At 43.6% G+C, this 23,675-nt stretch overlaps 3 protein-coding genes across 3 annotated transcripts in view; 1 reads left to right on the top strand and 2 right to left on the bottom strand.

The window, feature by feature from the left end:
- The window catches only part of smim24 (small integral membrane protein 24), a 219,005-nt gene that overhangs the window by 74,855 nt on the left and 120,475 nt on the right, over positions 1 to 23,675 (top strand). The window lies entirely within an intron of this gene.
- The window catches only part of LOC130086109 (uncharacterized), a 92,823-nt gene that overhangs the window by 14,673 nt on the left and 54,475 nt on the right, over positions 1 to 23,675 (bottom strand). Inside the window, exons 7-8 of the mRNA XM_056252260.1 lie at positions 537 to 647; positions 217 to 333 (exon numbers count right to left, since the gene is read on the bottom strand). Coding sequence (XP_056108235.1) covers positions 217 to 333; positions 537 to 647 — 228 coding nt within the window. The remainder of the gene's footprint in view (positions 1 to 216; positions 334 to 536; positions 648 to 23,675) is intronic.
- LOC130086183 (uncharacterized) overlaps positions 1 to 23,675 on the bottom strand; it is a 196,946-nt gene that overhangs the window by 119,201 nt on the left and 54,070 nt on the right. The gene's annotated exons all lie outside the window — the stretch shown is intronic.

Genomic DNA, 23,675 nt, shown 5'->3' with positions numbered 1-23,675 from the left:
AAAATGAATATCATAAAATACCAAACAAAAGGTAAAAAGTATTTACACTGACTCAACAGGGAAGTAACCTACAGTATGAATGTGTAATGTATAATTGTCTCTGAAACATAAGGAAGTATTTTTGCATTCAAAAACACATATTTACAGATATCACCAGCCCTGCATTAGTGGTTATATTTGATTGTTATATATGTAATGCTTTTGGTTTATATTTACCTGGAGCCTGTAAGACATTTGATATTGATACAAATATTGATGTGCCTGAAGTTATGTTTATTTGTGAACTGATGGCTTCAGAGATTGACGGTGATGCGCAGTTGCCTGCAAAGAAAGCTGAAAACATCACAGAGCATCAGTATTTACACTGACTCAACAGGGAAGTAACCTACAGTATGAATGTGTAATGTATAATTTTCTCTGAAACATAAGGAAGTATTTTTGCATTCAAAAACACATATTTAAATATATCACCAGCCCTGCATTAATGGTTATATTTGATTGTTATATATGTAATGCTTTTGGTTTATATATTTTACCTTTAACCTCTATCAATATTGATGCAAAGATTGTTTTGCTTGTAGTTGGGTTCGTTTGTATACTTTTGGCTTCAGGGATCGTTGGTGCTGCGGATGTGCCTGTGAGGAGAGCTGAAAACATCACAGAGCATCAGTGATTACACTGACACAGAAGGGAGGTAACCAATCAATGCCTTTGATAAAATTGTCCCTAAACATGAGGAAGTATTCCATTAAAGTAAACACACACACACACAGCTTTATTAGTTTACATTACTTTCGTAGTAAAGCAATCCCGATCCCGTCTAATTTGTGTTTTCGACTACCTCTGGAAGTGGTAGAAAGTGGACAAGCTCAAAACCTGTTTTTAGCGTTATCCACTTGTTACCCAATTGTCCAAAATGCATCTTACATTTTTTTTCAAATTGCTTGCACACTTAAAGTGGAAATTTAGGCCCACTCAGTGAATTTTTTTGTTACCCCCTTGAATTTCTGTTTATAGTGTAAATATATATGTATATTTACATATGTATGTATGTATGCATGTATGTGTGTATGTATGTATGTATGTATGTATACATCACTGTGTAGCAACAATGACTTTGTTTGGGGAAATTATTTAACTCAAATGGGGAAGATTATTCATTAGATAATGAATATGTAATCGCATACATAAATTAAATTATCCCAAATAGGGAATGGACTAAACATTACCATATAGGACTAATTAACACGATTGATCGTAGTAATTATTGATATATATAGGTCAGTTAAGTCAGATTAATTATCAGGGTCAATTTACATGTGATTCCAAATTAGTTTGTCATGAATCCTGGTTCGTCCTGCGAACCGGAGATGAAAACTTCCTTATATCACAAAATTACCTGCCTGTATACCGAGTGAATATTTTCCGGTGGCCACACGGAAGCATCTGCTCGTATACGGCACTTTCAGATGTTTAAAATAGTTAACCGAGGTAGAGCTTTGGTAACTTTACAGACCTTTGACATATTACAGAGACTTCAATCATGGGACAATGAGACAGATTCGATTCAAAGGATTATGGAATTTAATAACACAATACTAAGGGTTATATAGACTACTAAAAATCACGCAGGAGTAAATAATATGCATATCAAAACAAACAATTAATACAGGATTGCAATATGACGTATTTAAAAAGAGACAGTGAGAGTGAGAGTGAGAGTGAGAGAGAGAGAGAGAGAGAGAGAGAGAGAGAGAGAGAGAGAGAGAGAGAGAGAGAGAGAGAGAGTGTGAGAGAGAGAGTGGGTGTGAGAGAGAGAGAGAGAGAGAGAGAGAGAGAGAGAGAGAGAGAGAGAGAGAGAGAGAGAGAATGGACAGTTCAAAACAGTTCAACAGAGACCCAAAGGATTCCAACATTAATCTAGACAACTTTAAGCAGCACTTAATTGAGATTTGTACGTTACTTTTACGGCTTCTTTGTGTGCAGTTGTGTTACAAAGGCAGCGTGGTAGGAGTTGTCTGGAGCGTCTTCCGGTAGGAGGCAGATGTTTGCGATTGCTTCAGCTGCGGCCCGTACGAGAGGCGATTAATCTTAAACTTGTTTCGTTCGTGAATGAAACCGAACTATCAACTGAGGTAGATCGAAAGAAAGCAACTTAGATTTAAAACAAAGTAGAAAAACGACGAAGAAGGAAAACTCCGGCTGGAGTTTAGCAGGAAAGTTTAGGAATCTCTCTCTGGCGTAGGAAACTGCGAAGAGGAGAAGGTGACGGTCTATTTTGAAGGGGCGCGGGACACGCCTTTCTCACGTGTCTGATCCAATCGTTTTGCAGGGAGGCGGGTCGGCAGACCTTGTGATTCCCGAGGTACAGGTCATGTGCATAGTGGATAAAACTTGTTCGAAATACACTTCTAAACTAGTATTAATAAAAGCATGCATCATATTACATTTTGGGTTGATGATTCAATCTTCTTTGATTATTCTGATTACAACCATACCAAGTTCGGCATTCCTAGGGCTTAGTAAAATGCAGATACATGACTTTTCTGTGATTAAGCGGATGTTAAATTGATCACATATCATAAAAGCTTACAGTTATACCAGTTTTGTCACCAGGGAATCATGAAAACACAACCACAAAACATTATACATTTACAAAAGGGGATTTTTGATCCCATGTGTTCAGAGTGTTCCGTGTGTGTAAATGGGTGTTCAGAAGTTCAACCAGCGTTGGTCACGCGGTGAATTTGTGATCGAGTCCAGTATGTATGTGTGTGTGTTCAGAGTTCATTGACCGATGGTGACGGGGGGGGGGGGGGGGGGGGGTGAACTCGCGACCAGTCCCGTGTGAGCGTGTGTGCTTCGAATTTGATGAGTTTAAACAACTGCTACAATGGCCAGTTGTCTAATCTCACAATTCTCTTCTGTGTGTGTAAGCGAAAAACCCCAGGGGGAAGTCCCATGTGGATAAGGTCCGTCTGTCCACTTTGGAGGGGTTCTTTCGCGTGATTCTGATTCCAAGATGGGCCCTTTGGTCACATGTCTGTGTCAGCGTGATAAGCAATGCATTTCTTTGTTTAACCTTTTGTGGCAAACGCCAGTGTGTGAATCAGAGTCAGTGATTCAATCAAGTCCAAGCCCCATTTGCTTTGTGTGGCAAATTACAACAGAGAGACTTTGTGATTGACTCGGTAACCTAATCAACAGTCCCATGACCCTTACTTTTGTCATAGTCTCTGAATTAAAAGAATGCAAAACCAGCAGTTTAAGAAAGCAGCAGATCCATTGTCAATGCAGTTCAGCTGCAGCAGACCATGAGCGGGCTAGCTAGCAGCTCATTGGTTCGCTCACAGAGAACTGCTTAAGCCTATGAGGAGACACGAATGAACTCTCGGCCAATGAGAGTCTGACCTGCTCTCATTGCGTCAGAGCCCACCGAAACGGGCGTGGTCAGAGAGTATAAATTGGCGTCCTAGGCCAGAGTCCTGCAACGGGTCGGGTACCCGCGGGTGCCCGCATAAAAGTGGCTAAAACGGGTGGATTGTTTGACATTCCTAAAATTCACGGGCGGGCATGCGGGCGAATAATGAACTCCTTGCGGGCAGGTAGCAGATGAAAAATATGTGCAATATTTGTGTCTAAATTGCCATTATGAGGTCTCTGCATACATCGAGTTCAAGCCACCCAAGGAGGATCCTATCGATGTTTTGTTGTGGTGGAAGAAGCATGCGAAAACATTTCCCAACCTGTCAATGATTGCGCGGAATGTTCTCTCCATCCCAGCATCGAGCGCTGCGAGTGAGAGAGACTTTTCCACAGCTGGATTTGTAATTCAAGAACGGAGAACGCAACTTAAACCTGGGACTGTGGACGATATCCTTTTCCTGCACAGTAACCTTAAGGGAAAGTAAATGCATAGGCATAGGCCTATAGGCTATTGTTTGTGAGCGACAGGCTCTATAGGTTTTATTTTTTCTTGTTCTTTTTTTTCCCCCCATTAATAGGTCTATTTGCGTTATCAGGTTCCATAGCCTATTTAGGTGCCGATGTAGGCTACTTGAATGGCGCAAAACAAAGCGCACTTTAGCCTGTTTCATTAGCTCATTCATGAGGCTATTGTGATGTTAAGAGAGGTGCGAGATAAAAAATAAAGCACTTTAATTGGAATGATTTCAGCGTGTGTGATTTATCGCGGGCACTGGTCGGATAACGGGCCAAATATTAACGGGTCTGGGCGGGTGCGGATTTAATTTTGATATTATCACGGGTGACGGGTCGGATCTGGTGCTGAACTTTGCGGGTACGGGCGGGGGCGGGTCTCCAAAAATGGACCCGTGCAGGACTCTGTCCTAGGCTGTAAACTCTGGTTTTCATAGAATGAAGCGAGAACGCTATGAGCACAAGCACGGCCAGGAACGCAATACTCGTTCCCTCATCTAGAGAGAACCGAGGTTACGTTAGGTAACCGATTCGTTCTCTTACGAGAGGTTCTCTCGTATTGCGTAAGCTAGCTTACGCCAGAGCCATAGAGAGAAAGAGTTGCGACACGCTTTGATGTCGCCGCGACGGCTGTCACGTGGTTCATGTAAGCCCCATTAGTTCCAAAACATACGCGGGCTGTCATGTTCTTCTATGGACAGACAGCAGCGATTGGATTATTAAACGGTAAATATAAAATAAAACACACACCCAAGTACTTTTTAAGCTGTTATTGCATTTTGTTAATGTCAGTTTTGCATTTGGAGAGGCAGGGTGACAACTTAGATAAGTTTTAGGCTATTTTTTTGGAGGGAAAAGCATAGTGTTCATGTTCGCATGGGTAGTATGTTAGCACTGGCTTTAGCGGCTCTAACTTAACTTTTCCATGTCATTCATCTGATGATGGACGTCTCATGATATTTATTTTAGCACAACTGGGCTGTATTAGGCTATTGATTCCCGTGATCTTGCTTATAAATTCCGATTCAGCCATTAGCCTACCTTCGTGATCACGCAAAGAGGTCTGCAGTCCGTTCAGAATTCCAACCAACACAAAATATAAACGCTGTGCATGTACAAATGAATGATTTAGGAGGGAAATAGACTGCTCCCATAACGTAGAAAGCAACGACTATACAGCAATGTTCGGTAAATATTCAACCGAAAAATATTCTTCATAAAATTAAACCGGAGAGATAGTTAATTAGTGAATTAACTATGTTCCTAAATACATATAAGCACATGCATAACCCTCCCTAACCCATTTAAATAAATGAATTGTGTGTGTGTGTGTGTATATAATATTATATATAGGTTATATATATATATATATACATATACATATAAAATATTATTAAAAATATTATATATTATATACATCAGGTTACCAGTTAGCTAACGTTAGTGAAGTGTTGGTCACGTCGTAAGCTATCGCTGCAATTAACCTATTATCTTCCAATAAACATTTACTAAAACTGGCTACATTAAATATAACTACAGACTAGATTCACGAGAGGTCGGCTAATGTGTGTAAAAGTAAAAAAAACAGTAATTTCATTAATTTACCAGCGAACGTACTTCTGAAGCACTGAAAATGAATGGGGTTCAATGCTGGAACTATCAGTGTTTGGAACTATTGGCTGCTCCACGACACGCGTTACTTCCGCATTCCAAAGTTCCTATGGCGGTCTATGGGATTGTCGCAACTCTCTCTCTCTATGGCTCTGGCTTACGCTACGGGAACACCTGGTCAACGCTGTGCGTGCTAAGCATCCACTATGAGTCCCAGGGGAGACCCCGGGGAACCCTTATGAGTGGGAATAATTATATGTACCTGTGACAAAGGCCAGCAGAGCGGGCCGGAGATTGTGTAGTACATAAGCACATGATAGAGAGGGACAGAGCGAAAACCGGTCTGTGTGAATAACTCCCTATAGTGCAGCTCAACCAGAAGAGCTGTAACATACTAGACTGCTAGTAGTTTAGCCTGCAAGGCAGGAACTTCCAGATTGTAAAATCTGACAAAGGTGGAGGGGGAAGCCCATCCCGCTGCCACACAAATGTCATGAATGGAAATTCCGCTGGACCATGCCCACGATGAGGCCATGCCTCTAGTGGAATGAGCCCTGATGCCCAGAGGGCATGGCAGGTCTTTTGATGCGTATGCGGCTGCAATGGCATCAACTATCCATCTGGATAGAGTCTGTTTCGAGGCGGCCAACCCCTTGGTGCGCCCACCGAACGAAACAAAAAGCTGCTCGGATCGTCTGACCGGAGCAGTGCGAGTAATGTATAATCTCAGGGCCCTGACCGGACACAGGAGATTAGAGTCAGATTCGCTATCGGAAGCAGGCAGAGCCGATAGGGAAATAACTTGTGCCCTGAACGGGGTACCAATCGCTTTTGGGACATAACCATGTCTAGGTTTGAGAACGACTAAGGAGTCATTGGGCCCAAACTCGAGACAGGAAGCGCTAATGGACAGCGCGTGAAGGTCTCCCACGCGTTTTACTGACGCGAGCGCGAGCAGAAAAACAGTTTTGAGCGAAAGGTATTTGAGGTCCACGTGTTTAGCGGTTCGTAAGGGGGGGCTTTCATAGCTTCGAGAACTATGGAAAGGTCCCAAATCGGCACCGAAGGGGGGCGTGGGGGGTTCATCCTTCTAGCTCCTCTGAGGAAGCGGATGACCAAGCCATCTTTGCCCATGACTGGCCGCGCCGGGGTTCAACGAACGCTGCGACGGCTGCCACATACACCTTGAGAGTGGACGGGGACCTGCCCTTGTCCAACATCTCTTGGAGAAAAACTAGCAAGGAAGGAACCTCGCATGACCGTGGGTCCAAGTTTCTGTCGGTGCACCATTTAGAGAACACAGACCATTTAGACGCATAGAGCCTTCTAGTAGAAGCCGCTCTAGCCTGCATGATCGTGTTTAACACTCCCTCTGGCAAAGCAACGGGTAGTTGTTGATCACCCACGCATGTAGCGCCCAGCGCTCTGGGTGGGGATACCAGATCGTGCCGCGAGCTTGGGAGAGGAGATCTGCTCTGATTGGAATGGGCCACGGGGCTGTCTGTGACAGCTGAGTGAGCTCCGGAAACCAAGTCTGACCCTCCCAACGCGGGGCTATGAGGAGCACCGAGTGGCGTGTTTCCCTGATTCTCTGAAGCACCTGTGGTAGCAGAGAAACCGGAGGGAATGCATAAAGCGGGCGGCTGGGCCAGGTCTGGGCTAGCGCGTCCTCGCTCTTTGAGAAAAATATTGGGCAGTGGGTGTTCTCTTCTGAGGCGAAGAGGTCCACCTCTGCTCTGCCGAATATTCGCCACAGCTTTTGGACTGTAAGAGTGTGCAGGGACCATTCCCCGGGGGGAATGGGGTTCCTGGACAGACTGTCTGGACCGTCGTTCAGATGGCCCGGCACATGCGTCGCTCTGAGCGAGAGCAGGTGACACTGAGACCAAACTAAGATGCGTTCTGTCAGCCGGAAGAGATTCCTGGATCTGACTCCGCCCTGAAGGCTTAGACAGGAGACCATGGCTATATTGTCCGAACGGATCAGCACGTGGTGACCGTGAATGCGCGGAAGAAAGCGCGTGAGCGCGTTCTCGACCGCCAGCATCTCCAAACAGTTTATGTGGAGGAGGCTCTCCTGAGCTGACCAGGGGCCGAAGGCCGGTGAGCCATCGCAGACCGCACCCCAACCCGTGTTGGATGCGTCTGTCGAGATGACTTTTCGGCGAGAAAGGGTCCCCATGGAAACGCCCCGCTGAAACCATTCTGCCACAGTCCATGGCTGCAGAGCTGTGATACAGGTCTGCGTTACTTTTATCAGCTGGCGGCCCGTGGTCCACGCACGGTGAGACACACGGCTCTTCAACCAGAGCTGAATCGGGCGCATGCGCAGTAACCCCAGCTGGAGCACCGCGGAGGCTGAGGCCATGTAACCCAACGCTTTCTGAAAGTGTGAGTCTGAAGGTGTGAGTCTGTTCATCTGAAAAGATGCGGCGAGACGCTGAACACGGCGCGCACGCTGTGTTGACAGACGAGCCGTCATCGTGACCGAATCTAGCTCTATACCCAAGAAGGAGATAGTCTGACTGGGTTGTAGTGCGCTCTTTGTCCAGTTGACAGAGAGGCCCAAAGCTTTCAGATGGTCGAGGAGAACTGTACGATGAGACAGTAGCTCTCTCTGTGATTGTGCCAAAATCAGCCAGTCGTCCAAATAGTTCAGTATTCGCAGCCCCTGACTCCGCAGGGGGGCGAGCGCCGCATCCATGCACTTCGTGAACGTACGGGGTGCTAGGGATAGGCCGAACGGAAGGACGGTGTATTGATAAACCTGGCCTTCGAAGGCGAAACGTAAGAATGGCCTGTGAAGGGGATTTATCTGAATCTGAAAGTAAGCATCTTTCAGATCTAGTGAAATGAACCAGTCCCCCTGGCGCACATGCGCGAGGAGTTTTCTGATAGTGAGCATTTTGAACGGTCTCTTCATGAGAACTTTGTTCAGAAATCTGAGGTCTAAGATTGGTCTGAGGCCGCCGTCTTTCTTGGGAACCAGAAAATAACGGCCGTAAAACCCCGACTCGCTCATAGATAGAGGAACTCTCTCTATAGCCCTTTTGCACAATAGTTTTGCTATCTCTGAACGGAGCAGTGTCACTGCTTCTGGGTTCACAATAGTTTCTAGCCGCGCTCGGAAACGTGGAGGGCGGTGGTGAAACTGTAAGCGATAGCCTAGCCTTATTGTGTTTAGCACCCACTGGGAAATTCCCGGAATAGCTTCCCACGCTTTGAAGCGTAACGCTAAGGGGTGAATGGCTACATGGTCCCCGTTGCTGCACATAGCGGGCTGCGCGGGCGCGCTCATAGTGTTTATGACAGCGGGACTTACACTCAGAGAGGAGTTTATGGGCCGTGTAACAGAGTGAGCAGAGGTGGGACGCGCACACGGGCTCGTGGGCGCGCTTATGCACTCTGAAACTCGAGCGGGTTGGAACCGCTTTATGAGAGTGGGCTCTGTGAGAAACACGGGAACTGAAGTGCTTTTGTGTATGAGTGAACACAGTGTTGTGGGCACATTTTCTACACAGGAGGCTTTTATGCTCTTTTTGAGATTTCTCTGGGTCGCCGTGAAAACGGCGTTTGTGCTCATGCAAGCGGGAAGGGGGACCGGCTTGGTAATGGCGGGGTACACTGCTGTAGTAGCCGCGTGAGCGGGGACTAACAGAGGGCGAAACTTTGACGGCGGTCCGGCCGCGGCGGGAGAGCGCCGTCTTTTTCTCAGCTGTGCTAGGCAGACTTCGAGTGATCAGGTTTCAGCGCGATCCTAGGCCGGGGCCCCCGAGGAGGCGGCGGTCTGTGGCGGCTGTCAGAGCGAGAACGAGGGCGGCCGCCCTGGCGTCGCTGAGAAGTCTGACTGTGCTGAGCTGGGCGCTGGAGTGGGGCTCGTGCAGGAGGCTGGTCACGTGAGCGGCCTGCAGAGGAGCTAGCGCGATGAGGCAGAAAGAGATTCATGGCCTGGGAGGCTTTCTGCACTTCGGAAAATCGGTCAACGATACCCGTGACAGCAGATCCGAAGAGGACGGATGGAGAGTGCGGGGCGTTGAGAAAGGCGGCGCGCTCAGAATCTCCCATGTCGGCGAGTGTGAGCCACAAATGTCTTTCAGACACACAAATGGCGGCCATGCATTTCCCCAGGGCTTGAGCAGCAGATTTTGTAGCGCGAAGGGCAATGTCCGTGGCGCTCCTCAAATCCGCGACTGTGGGGGGATTTTTTCCGCTCTCATCCCATTCACGAAGTAAGTTACCCTGTAGTATCTGAAGGACGGACATGGAGTGAAGTGCAGAGGCTGCTTGGCCGGCGGCTGAGTAAGCGCGGGCGTGAAAGTCGCTCTGCAGGCTTTAGAGGGAAGCAGCGGTGATGAGCGCCATCTCGTGGAAGGCGGGCATAAATGTGCGGCGACCAGGTCCTCTACAGGGGGAATGGAGAGATAGCCCTTTTCTGCGGCTCCGTCCACAACACGAAGCGGGGTGGAAGAGTCAGAGCGAGTTCTAGCAGAGAGCGGGGCGTTCCAGGACTTCGTGAGTTCCGCGTGCAGTTCAGGCAGGAAGGGCGCGCCCCGTTTAGTGGCGGGAGTCGAGCGCTGGCGGAAGTAGCTGCCGTCCATATGGTTGATGGTCTGCTCGGGGGGAGGGGACCAATCGAGCCCGAGGCGTTCGACGGCCTGTGAGAGGAGGCGCACTAATTCCTCCTCGATTCCAGCGCGGGTCCCGGAGGATTCTCGGGCCGAGGAGGCGTGAGAACCGGACCATTCCTCACTGTCTGAAGCAAGAAGCGAACAGGTTTCCTTGATGTCCGCGGCGTCATCGGAGGCGACAGAGCGGCCACTCGGCGGCAACTGTATGTCCGGAAGCGGCGGAGAAGGAGAGCGGGAGGCGACAGGCTCCGGCGGGATGAACGCTTCTAGCTGGGGTTCCGGCGGCCTCTGAGAGCGGCGTTTCTTCCTGAGAGAAGGCGCCGTCGTCGAAAAGGCAACCACTAAAGTTGCTTCCGCGCCGCCTCTGACTTCGCCGCGGAAGCAACTTTAGTGGCCTGAAGTCGAGCCCGCAGGGTCGACAACGGCATGTCCTCGCAGAGATCGCAGCCGCCATCGGCGAGGGCGAGCTCGGCGTGCTCCAATCCGAGGCAGAGAGCGCAGATGACGTGGCGGTCTCCAATCTCGAGGGGAGCGCGGCAAGAACCGCAGGAAGATTTACGAGACATCTTTAAAAAGACGCTCGGCTCTTTTAGATACAAATAAGTACAGGAAGCTTTTTATAAAAAGGATACAAATCTGTCGGATGGCGCTAGCTCGCAGGACGGCTGAAGGTGGCGAAGACGGCCGGCTTCCTCAGTCTCCCAGATGCTCGCTAGAGTTGCCTTTTCGACGACGGCGGATTCTCTCACGATCAGCAGATGCGTGTAGCCTCGCTGAAGAGATGAAAATCGGAGTTTACAGCCTAGGACGCCAATTTATACTCTCTGACCACGCCCGTTTCGGCGGGCTCTGACGCAATGAGAGCAGGTCAGACTCTCATTGGCCGAGAGTTCATTCGTGTCTCCTCATAGGCTTAAGCAGTTCTCAGTGAGCGAACCAATGAGCTGCTAGCTAGCCCGCTCATGGTCTGCTGCAGCTGAACTGCGTTGACAATGGATACAAAATTATAGGATAATTTTTTGGCTTCAAATTCTCAGAAAAGATGAATCTTTCCCATAGCGTAAGCTAGCTTACGCAATACAAGAGAACCTCTCGTAAGAGAACTTGTTGGTCAAGTACTGTTATCTCAAAATCATTAGTTGTGTTAACTTATTATTAGTGTACACATTACTAGAAAATCTTAGGAAACCGATTGCCTTAAGGAACATGCCTACTTTTTGGGACTTTAGCTTATTCACCGTATCCCCAGAGAATGTCAAGGCAGAGCTGGTGCTGGTTCGGAGCCAGAGCCTAGTTTCAAATCGGTTCTTTGTTTTTTGACTAGCAAAGCACCAGCTCCGAACCAGTAAAAGTGGTTCTTAAAGGTATTGTAGGTAGGAATTTTATAAAAAACTTTTTTCCAAATTTGTTTAAACTTTCTGTATATATCAATGCATAATTAAAATGTAAGTACTCTGAAAAAGAAAGTATAAAAATCGAGTGTCTGTAGACCTCTCACGACTGTTTTAAAGACAGCTCATTATTTCCATTCACTCCACCCCCTCCCTTCTGGGCTCCTTCCAAAGCCACGCCCCAAAAACACATGAACGCGCGACTCCGACCGCTGAGCTGAAGACGCATTATTTACATAAGACGAGCGGAGAGGAAGGAGCGCAGTGCATGTAGTGACATCATGTCAGAATCACATGTAATAAAAAAATCTAACTTTATCATTATGAAGATAAACAAATAAGATGTATTTTAGTACTCACTATCAAGCTAGCATATTGATATTGGTAAAGTTTAAAATATATATTTATTGATTCGCTAACGAGCTAGTTATCTATAAGGCAAAGCTAAAAACAGGTTGCATGATACACGTTTTTCCATTGCCATCATTTACACTGTGATGAAGATTAATTTCGTGTAACATTCATAACATGGTGTTCTGCATGTAAGAGTTTCCATGATGAAAGCATTGTTGACTCTGATGAGGACTACACTCCAGAGACAAGTACCGCATCGTCAGCTCGAGGACAGATCCGGGGTCGAGGGCGAAGCAGAGGAGGTCGTCACAAGGCGTCACTTTTCAGCCCCTTGAGGTCTCAGTTCTCGCCATCGCTGGAAAGCCACGCCGATATTGACACGCGTTTTATTTCGTTGTTTATCCAAAGACTTTTTGTTCATTACCTTTTCTAGTAACGTTACTGTCTTCCTTTTTTTGCCTGGTTTGCCTTCGCGAACTGCATATGTGAATTTTGATTGGTCTTTCTCTGCCATTGTTTTGCTATTCCTAGGTTCCGTGCCTCTTGAATTCCTCAAATCAAACGGGTACGCGCAAGTGGGCAGGTCCTGTGTGGCAAAAGGGTGGTTGCCATGGTTGCGAGAGAGTGACAGTCGCCTAAGCCAATCGTTTGTTTCGTCCCGGATGGAAATAATGAGCTGTGTTTAGTGCAGATTAAACGGTCTAGAGTCACTCGATTTTTATACTCTTTTTATCAGAGTACTTACATTTTAATTATGCATTGTGTTACGACCCTTGGCTCAAGGGAAGCAACAAAAACAAGGGACACACGTAAACCAAATTGTAGGCTCAAAAGTAATGTTTATTTAACTACAAAAGTAATACAAAACTAAATAATAAAATGAAAACATTTAAACAAAATAGAAGTGTTTCTGTATTCATCAGCAAGATCAGTGTGTAAAGCAAGATGCATGGTCGAAAGTGTAATGCAATGTTGAAGTTGAAATGTAAATGCAAAAAGTAACAAAATACAACGCAAGCAAAAGGCAAAGTCCAAAAGCAAAGTCCAAAACCAAAGTTCCCTCTCCCTTGGCTCAGTTGGTGATCTCTTAAGAAGCGTCTAAGGCACGGTCACAGGTGTTTCCAATTGACTGCCAATTGAGGCAATTAGTGGGCTCCGGTACCAAACTGCAATTCTCAAAAGCAGCAGCAGAGGTCGTCACACCCCTCCCCATAAGACAGGGACTCCCACAAAGATCCCTGTAACAAAACAAACAAATCTCAATAAACAGGCAAAGTATACACCCAAGTACAGGGCCGAAGACAGCTCCCAAAAACGCCAAAGAGAATAAATTCAAATCCAATAGATTAGAGTGCATCAGGAGCGCGTGACAGCGCATCAGCTACCACATTTTCCGATCCTCGTATATGTCGAATATCCAGACAGAAGGATTGCAAAAATAAGGACCACCGAACCAACCTCTGATTCGGACACTGCAAAGAGTTGAGAAAGGTTAATGGATTATGATCCGTGTAGATCACAATAGGTGCACAGGAATTAAGATAAACAGAAAAGTGCTGCAAGGCCCAAATAAGGGCTAACGCTTCCTTTTCGACCACAGAATAATTACGTTGGTATGTGTTAAACTTTCTCGAAAAGAAACTAACTGGATGGTCTACTCCATCCACATCAGATTGCTGAAGGACAGCTCCAGCTCCAACATTACTGGCATCGACGTGCAACGTGAAAGGTTTGTCAAAGCACGGAGCCATAAGCACAGGCGCTGAACACAGCAAGGATTTCACGTTCTCAAAAGCCAATTCGCAACTGTAAGACCATAAAAACTTCGTCTTACCCTTTAACAAGTCGGTCAACGGTGCCACCACCGTAGAAAAATTTCGACAAAAAGATCGATAATATCCTACCAACCCTAAAAACCTCATAAGCTCTTTCTTTGTCGTTGGGGAAGGAAAATTCTGAATGGCTTGCACTTTAGCCTGTATCGGACGCACTTCGCCGTTCCCTACCACCTTCCCGAGATACGTCACGGTCGCCTTCGCAAACTCACATTTGGCCAAGTTCACTGTAAGTCGAGCATCAGACAAACGTCTCAACACCGAACGCAACCGTTTTAAATGAGACTCCCAACTATCACTAAAAACGACTAAATCGTCCAAATAGACGGCACAACCCTCAAGGCCACAAATTACTCGGTTCATGAGGCGTTGAAAAGTCGCCGGAGCATTTCGCAGGCCAAAACTCATGACCCGGTAAGAATGTAATCCTGACGGAGTGACAAAAGATGAAATTTCTTGTGCTCTCTTGGTTAAAGGCACCTGCCAATAGCCCTTCAGCAAGTCAAACTTGCTGACGAACTTGGCTGAGCCAACCTGGTCCACACAGTCCTCGACGCGGGGCAAAGGAAAACAGTCCGGTTTTGTTAATGCATTAACTTTACGGAAATCCGTACAAAATCTTACAGTACCGTCCGACTTTCCAACTAAAATACACGGGGAAGCCCATTCAGAAAAAGAAGGTACTGCAATATCGTGATCCTGCATATACTTAATTTCCCTCTCCATCAATTCCCGTTTTTCAGGTGCAACACGATAAAAACGCTGTTTAATAGGTTTTGCATCCCCAACATCGATATCATGTTCAACCCAATCTGTACGCGATGGCACATCATCAAATAATTCGGGAAAACTATGTAATAGGTCACATAACTCCTGGCATCTTACAGGAGATAAATGACGGAGAGTAAACTCCAAGTTGTGCAAGGACTCTGAATTATTCAAACGGCCGCGAAAAACACAATCATCGGGCGAAATGGTCTCCTCTTCCTCACCCACCAAACTCATATTACCCCCACCGATAGAAACGGCCGAAAGTGCTGGATGCAAAGGTGTCAAATTTTCTACAGGTTTGGTTTCTTTTTCATAATACGGTTTTAATAGATTTACATGGCACCGTTTAACTGACTTTTTCCGTGATGGCATTGAGACATCATAATTTTCATCAGTCAACTTTCGTTGTACAACAAATGGGCCATCGAATTTTGCTTCAAAAGGAGAAGAAACAATAGGCCGTAAGACAAGAACTTGATCGCCTGGTACAAACACTCGATGTTCAACCGTACGATCATAGAATTGCTTCATGTTTTTCTGATTTTTTCCCAGATTTAATTTAGCTAGTTCTCTAACCTGGATGAGTCGATTTTTAAACCCCAAAACATATGACGCCAAGTTTTTAGGAGGCTCTACAGCTTTACCAACCTGCTGAAATACAGACAACAGTCCACGAACATTATGGCCAAAGACCAAGTCATTAGGGCTGAAACCCATACTCTCCTGGACTACTTCACGTGCAGCTAACATCATCCATGGTAAACCCTCTTCCCAATCTCTATCCAGCTGCACACAGTACGCACGGAGAAGTGACTTTAACGACTGGTGGAATCTCTCCAATGCACCCTGACTTTGTGCATGATACGCAGTAGATTGATTATGCTTAATGTGCAGCTGTTTTAACACCTGCTGGAAGAGATACGAAGTGAGATTCGAACCTTGATCACTTTGGATGATTTTTGGAATACCAAAAACGGATATAAACTGGGTTAAAGCTTTCACAATAGAACGAGACGTAATGGTACGCAGTGGATATGCCGCAGGAAAACGTGTGTTCAAACACATCACAGTGAATAAATAACTGCGACCAGACTTCGAACGGGGAAGTGGCCCTACGCAATCGACAATAAGATGCTCGAAAGGTTCACCAGTAGCCTGAATTGGTTTCAACGGAGCAGGTTTCAACACCTGGTTCGGTTTACTCGTTAATTGGCAGGTTTTACATCTCTTAATATAAGCAGAGATGTCTCGTTTTAATCGCGGCCAAAAAAAATATCGCAACAGGCGATCATAAGTCTTACGCACCCCCTGATGACCTAATTGATCATGCGCAATTTCTATCATCATTTGTCGAAATTTAGTAGGAACAACTACTTGAAAAACAGGATCCCCAACAAAATCTTTGTGAGGACTCCATTTTCTCAACAACACTCCATTGTGAACGAAATATCCACGGGAAACGTCACACTCCTCTACCGGAAGAACAGCACTCTGGAAAAGTTCATGCAAAGAGGAGTCAGTCCGCTGTTCTATTCCTAAATCCTCTGCAGAAACAGGAAAAGACAAGGCAGACAAATCAGGCATAAACAACTTAGTGCAGATTTTATCAGATTTTATCTCTTTTTGATCACACACTTCATCCTCATTGGCACGTTTCATTGCACGAGTCACAACACACGCTGAATCCTGGCACAAAGAACTCAGTTCAGCTTCAATTTTATTATCAGTGGTCACTATGGGAAACACTGACGTATCAGCCCACACACGTTCACCTACCAGTCCATTTCCCAAAATAATATGGACCCCCTCAACTGGCAAAGCTGGTCGTACTCCCACTACAACCTCACCTTGAATCAAATCGGACTGAAGCCTTACCCTATGAAGAGGCACAGACAGAGTATTCAGTCCTATTCCACGAATTAACACACTCTCACCAGTATGAGACTGCAAGGAAAAAGGCAATACTGATTCCAAAATAAATGAATCCATTGCGCCAGTATCCCGCAAGATTTTAACAGGGATTTCCTCTTTCTCTCCAACCAGGGATACACGCCCCTCTGTAATAAAAGGCGAGTAAGAAGAGAAATCAACATCAAGTGTTTTACTTTCAACAACTTCACTCCCTGAAGACAGAACTGGTGCCGCAAGAGCAGAAGGCTTAGCATGTGAATTTTGTGCATTATGTTTCAATTTATTTTTAAGGACAGGACAATCTGCTTTCCAATGTCCTTTCTCATGACAGTAATTGCAAATCTTGCTTGGGTCAAAATTTCCAGTGAAAACACGGTTACTCTTAGACGGAGACTTTACATACTGAACATCACGAGCATGCCAATCCACAAAAGTGGTTTTGTGCGTCAGTACAAAATCATCGGCCAACATTGCCGCTTCCTCTGGCGTTTTAACATTATGCTCACTAATATACATAGCTATACGGCTCGGGACGGAATTTTTAAATTGTTCCAACACCATCAAGTGAATTAAATCCTCCAATGTTTTAATGTCTAATGCTGAACACCAATGATTAAAGTGTTTTCTCAGATCACGCACAAATTCTAAGTTTGTTTGCAACTGGTCTTTTTTCTGCAATCGAAAACGCTGTCTGTATGCTTCGGGTACACATTCATATGCTTTTAAGATTAGAGATTTAACTTTATCATAATCTTTACAATCATCAACCGACAATGAAGAAAATGCTACTTGTGCTTTCCCAGTTAACACACACTGTAACAGCGCAACACAATCATCATCTGACCAGTTCCTTAATTCTGCCATGCGTTCAAATAGATTAAAGAAAGTATCAGGATCTTCTTCATTGAATTTAGGAATAAGTTTTAGGTTTGAATTGATTGAAAACAACACACTCTGTTCCTGACCAGAACTAGAAAGCTTACCTTCTTTCATCAGGTTGAGCTTGAGAAACTCCAAATCCAATTTTGCCCTTTCTAAATCCATTTTACCTTGTTCCGCACGCAGTTTTAACTTCTCATGGTCCATCTTTAATTGTAGCAGCTCTTTTTGCTGTTCAAAAGACAAATTACTTTTTAATTCAGATGCCACTGGTACATATTCCTCCATCTCGGTGTCTAAGAAACCTTTTTCAATCAACTCAATTTTCAAAGCTACTTTAACATTATCTTTGAGCCTTTTATCTTTAATCACAATTTCATAACGTTCAGCAATACTTAATAATTGCTCTTTAGTACACCTGTCCAAAAATTCATGAGAAGGTGAACTAACAAACTCATCAATATCAGCCATGCTAAAATGACCAGAATAATTTATTCAGCACAGTGCAATCAAATAACGAGAGTTTTCCCTCTACCTTTCCAGTACCTCTACCTAACTCAACCCTAGTCTTCATGCGATTACTGGTGGGGGGTATTTATGCACTATAGCCCGCTGGGTGAAAAACGCAACTGGTCAAACCAGCGACGCCTTCAACACCACGGATGTGCTCCCGAGATAATTACTACTACCCACTTTCACCACAACACTACACAAAAATAACAAATCCGACACGTCTCAAAAGAAACATGCCGCTATGCCTATCAGAGAAAACTCACGTTCAAAAAACAATATTGCACATGTACTTACCAACTGGTGATTTCACACGGTGAACAAATTGACTTTGGCACAAAAACATTTTTGTGTGTCCAACAAATAATCAATTATCAAACTAAACATCCAAATTTTTTTTTTTACGCAATCAAATAACCAAAGCAAGGACGAGCCCCCAATTTGTTACGACCCTTGGCTCAAGGGAAGCAACAAAAACAAGGGACACACGTAAACCAAATTGTAGGCTCAAAAGTAATGTTTATTTAACTACAAAAGTAATACAAAACTAAATAATAAAATGAAAACATTTAAACAAAATAGAAGTGTTTCTGTATTCATCAGCAAGATCAGTGTGTAAAGCAAGATGCATGGTCGAAAGTGTAATGCAATGTTGAAGTTGAAATGTAAATGCAAAAAGTAACAAAATACAACGCAAGCAAAAGGCAAAGTCCAAAAGCAAAGTCCAAAACCAAAGTTCCCTCTCCCTTGGCTCAGTTGGTGATCTCTTAAGAAGCGTCTAAGGCACGGTCACAGGTGTTTCCAATTGACTGCCAATTGAGGCAATTAGTGGGCTCCGGTACCAAACTGCAATTCTCAAAAGCAGCAGCAGAGGTCGTCACACATTGATATATACAGAAAGTGTAAACAAATTTGGAAAAAAGTTTTTTATAAAATTCCTACCTACAATACCTTTAAGTGGCACCAAATCATTGCTGGTCTAGAAGTAAGAACCACTTACGTCAGCGGCTGGGGGCGGGGTTACCGTGACAAACAAAACGAACAGAAACTTGTGACCGCCATTGTTTAAATAGCAGCTAATCGAGCTAATAGCAGCTCGATTGTAATCTCCGTTTATGCAAGTTACGGTAAGCTGCACGAACGCGTTGTATTCGCCGTGTTTGGATGCCGATGTACGTTAGGTTCGCAAAGCCATGAGCATCAATAGTAATGCAACGATCGCCATTGTTGATAGAAGGCTTGTTCGAGATGCATCGGAGCAGCGCGGACCGATCGGAGCTGCGGGAGTGTGTGGAGAGCATACACTCCTTGTGCTTTTCGATCGCTTTTGCAGTGCTTTGATGTCAAGCGCCAATCGGTCTGCGAGAAGCCGATGCATCTCTAACAAGCCTAGTGTGTTTGTGTTTGGCGCTGCCGCGCTACCGTTGCTGGGCAACATGAGATGTATACAGTGACGTAAGACCTGGCTCTGTGGTGGCTCTCTGGCCTGTGGAAAGGCAAACCGGTTCTTAGAAAGCTCGTCAGTCGAACTAACTCCGAACCGACAATAGCACTAGCTCTGAACTAGCACCTGGTTCTTGCTGGTGGAAAAGGGGTATAATAGGAGAGAACTGGCACTCTCTGGTTACTTTCGGGTTCTGAACTGGCTGCAGTAACACGTCTCTGTCCATGCGGGGGCGCTCGCAGGCGAGTGCAGAATGAATGGGAGTCTATGGGGTTTCACCCCACTTTTCTCAGGATGTAATTTTTTGTCAAGTAATCTGAAAGTTGCATTCAAAAATTCAAAAGGGGGACTAAGATAATACACTCAGCTGAAAACTGCATTTTTAAGTTCACTTATCTGTTCTAAAAATCCCTTCAAAAATGTGATGACGTCACATAATAGCAGAATGCTAGCGTGTTCCGGCCAACAACGGCCTAATCTGTAAGAAATCGAAAGGACATAAGTACTCATTTATTCGACTTTTGGTCTATAATCTATATTGAACTTGTGGAATCAACAATAAAATCTATGTTGATTCAACGACAAGCAGGAGAAAGAGATACATTTAGCCGTCTAGCCCCATAGACTCCCATTGATTCTGCACTCGCCCGCGATCACCTCCAGTGGAATTCTAATGTAACTGCAACCAAGATGATACAACGGGGCTAATAGGAAGTGCCAAGGCTTTCCGTAGACGGGCTTTGGTATCCCCCAGAGTTAGATAAGTCCACACATACCTCTTTCATCTCCGTGCGTGCTGTAACTCTGTCTGACGCACCGCTAGCCTAGCTTAGCACAAAGACTGGATGTAAATGGCTCCAGCTAGCATACTAATCCCAATAAGTGAAAAAATAACGCAAACATTTTCCTATTTACATGTTGTGATTTGTATAGTCACAGAGTGTACAAATAACAAGATCATATGAGACACAGCCATCTTTTAACCGTATAAATATTGGGAACTATATTCTCAGAAGGCGAAGCACTGCTACTTGGGCGGAGTGATTACCGCAGCACCTGAGACGCACTGTGGTGAGGAGCAGAGAGTTCGTTCAGAGTTGGATTAATAGAGTCAGCAATTACTAGATACTATAGTAAAAGCATAGTTTACAATCATGGGTGTTCGCTGTATTGTTAAGAGCTACGACAAATACAGGATAGACCAGGTAATACCATGATGTTTCATAGAATTCCAACCAAAAACGCATCCTGATTAATAAATATCACAGAACACAAATAAAGAAGTATTACAGGAATCGATATATTTTAAATGGAATTTATTACAGCTGAACCAAATATATTCAACAGCATATAATACAGTAATGTTAGATAATTGCATTACAATAGGCTAGAATAAGGGGAAAGTAATAGCACAAGGCAATTTGTTTTTGCACAATGAACCCATAGTCAGTAGCCTACCCGTACTTGACAAGGGCACTGTTTCTCCAAAAAAAAACAAAAAAAAAACAAAAAAACAGATTCATTAGCAAGGTGAAGGCTACAGTTTACCTGAGTTTACCTCTAGCTCCGCTCATTTGTTACTGGGGCGATAGAGCGCGTTCGCGACAAAACAATACTAACATTAGGGCCTGCTAACTATTTATTTCCTTCTCTGTGGGCCGTGAGATTTCACGTAGTGATATTGCGCAAAGCTTCTGTGTTGCACGTCACACGTAGGCTCACTTTTGGCCGACGCTGGTCATGTGTGTGATGCGTGTGACGTACAATGCGCGTGATGCGTGTGACGTTTCACTACGTGAAATCTCGAGGCCAACAGAGAAGGAAATGAATAGTTGAATAAAGTCGTTATTTTTGTTTGTTTTTTGCGCACAAAAAGTATTCTCGCCGCTTGATAAACTTAAGATTGAGCTAATGTAGTCACTCTGACTATTTTAACGATGTCTTTCATAACTTCTTTTCCAAGAATGAGAGGAAGGCCACGAAGAACTGTGCACGTAGCAGTGATGACGGTGCTCTGAAAAAAAAAAAAGTTTAAAATGGAATATTAAATTAGTTTAAAAATCTAGTAACAAAAGAATTCAGTGACGTCAGCACTCTGCTAAATATGTTACAACATAGAATGAAATATAAAAAACTGAGCTAAACCAGTACCAGATTTCTGTTTAAGAAATAAGCATTGACAAGCTCACCATATATTTAATTTGCGCAAGAAACTCAGAAAGTCGCTTTTCAACTGCCCCTTTTTATTTCGAGCAGCATATTGTTTGAGCGCTGAGAAGAATTCTTGCTTGAGGCTTTTGATTGTGATGCAATTAAACTCTGCTTTGATCTGTGAAAGAAAAAAAAAGTTAAATATACATTGCGCTTTTGGTTAATGTGTTAAAGGGATAATTGTTTGGTTTGCATCAACATGTTGGGAATGATTTCTTGTTAAATTCATCTTTAATGCATTAAATAACTTGAATGAACACAAAAAGTTTGTGTGAAGGCATAGCATTGGAATAGTTCTGGTGCAGCTTCCATATTTTAAGCGACACTGCCACACACAAAAACAAACAAAAAAAACCCAGAATACTCACATTTCCATTGTATATCTCATTCCATAAAAAAAAAAAAAATGAATCTACTAAATTCTTACTATAAAGATTTACATTAAATTACGTATCGTAGTGTTCAAACATTTTAATAAAAATAAAAAAATAATATAAAATGTAACATCCCTGTTCAACACATCTAAACATCCAAATATAAATCAGTAGAGTAATCTGTAAAATATTTCCTCAGTCTAAATTGTACACACAATAAAAACATCTAAAACATAATGTTTCTTTACTGAGTACATGCAGCCAAATATCAGAGAATGCTAGACTGCTAATTTCGATTAGCACAATCCAACAATTTCAATAAAATGACATCACATCCAATATCACCATGATGTAATGCTAAGTTATTTAATCTGATTACTACGATATATTAGGCAATTCCGAAATAAAAAACTGACAAACAAGCACTAACTCACCTTTCCATGTGTTTCTCCCCACACAATCCATTTTGAATTGACTCCACCTACATGTAGAACTGCGCATGACCATTCACAATACTCATTATTTTAAGTAGAGGATAATTGAATCTATTAAGTTTAATAACTTTCCGTGCTAAAAAGTTGTTGTTAATTAGTTAAACTCAGTAAGGTCAACAAACTTATTCAAAATAAGTTATAATCACTAAATTGTATTAGTAAGATCAGCATGTTACATATACATATATACACACACACACAGCACATTGAATGTGCATACAAGCTAAGAGATTGTTTTACAGCAGCTTCACAATAGTAACAAATTCAAAATCGCCTGAGAAGCAGCTTGGCCAACATGCCAACAGTGTCAATATTTTGGTCAAGTCACTTCTGTGTTGATTCAGTTCAGTTCAATAACTGTAGCATTTCATCAATTGTTCATACATATTGTATGTATTTGTGCACATACATGTACGTGTGAGAAATTCCTGTATACTCCACTGCACACTGAACAAGCAAAAGACACAAGATAGTGTTTTACATTTTTCACATCTGTGTGTAGTTTGGCATGCATGTGGCTAATCATTTTATGTTTGTGTGTAGAGTTACTACACAAAAACACAATTTTTGAAAGAGTTAAAATTGTTTTAAATGTGTTTGCTTTTGCAAGAAATGTCAGATGTTTTGCATGTTATGTGCGTGTTTTGTGGTTTTGAGTTTCAAGAAATTGAGCCATAGTTTCAGAAATTGTGTGTAAGCAATTTGAAAAAACTGTAATACCAGGTATAAACGGGTCCACAGACCAACAGCATTTACACTTTGAAAGAGTACTGAAACAATACTCAAGTCAAAGCATCATTACTTTTCAAAAATGTAGTGTGATAAATGTGCTTGTCAAAAATACTAATTGAGTTTGAGTAAAAGAGTAGCTTCTTTAAAAGTACCCATGAGTAGTGAGTACTGAGCTATGGATTATACCCCTCTAATAATAAATACTGTGCATTGCAATTTACAAATGTAGAAAAGCCTGTACATACTGTAATACACATTACACACAATCCATTTGCTGTTTGTCAGAAAAAATGAAGAATACTGATCCTCCAACAGTTTTAGTTTTGACTGCCAACTTTTTAAAATACATCACTTATCAGTGATAAAATATCTACTTCTGAAAATAACATGCAGGAGGATTACAGAGATGAAAAGATGGAAAGGTTTTTTCACTAAACTCATCACTATTTTAAATCATAGTGTATGAAAAAATGAAAGAATTAAAATCCATTTATGTTTAAAGGGTATGACCTGCTCTTAATGAACACTCAGCAAGCTATTGTTGCACATAAATGTACTTGGTTACTAACGTAACCTCGGTTCCCTGAGAGT

The sequence above is a fragment of the Rhinichthys klamathensis genome, unplaced genomic scaffold (genome assembly GCF_029890125.1).
Source record: "Rhinichthys klamathensis goyatoka isolate OS25496 unplaced genomic scaffold, OSU_Roscu_1.1 h1tg000094l_1, whole genome shotgun sequence".
In the NCBI taxonomy this organism is placed as follows: Eukaryota; Metazoa; Chordata; class Actinopteri; order Cypriniformes; family Leuciscidae; genus Rhinichthys; species Rhinichthys klamathensis.
The sequence above is the reverse complement of the archived record's forward strand: the minus strand, read 5'-3'. Positions and strand labels throughout refer to the sequence as shown.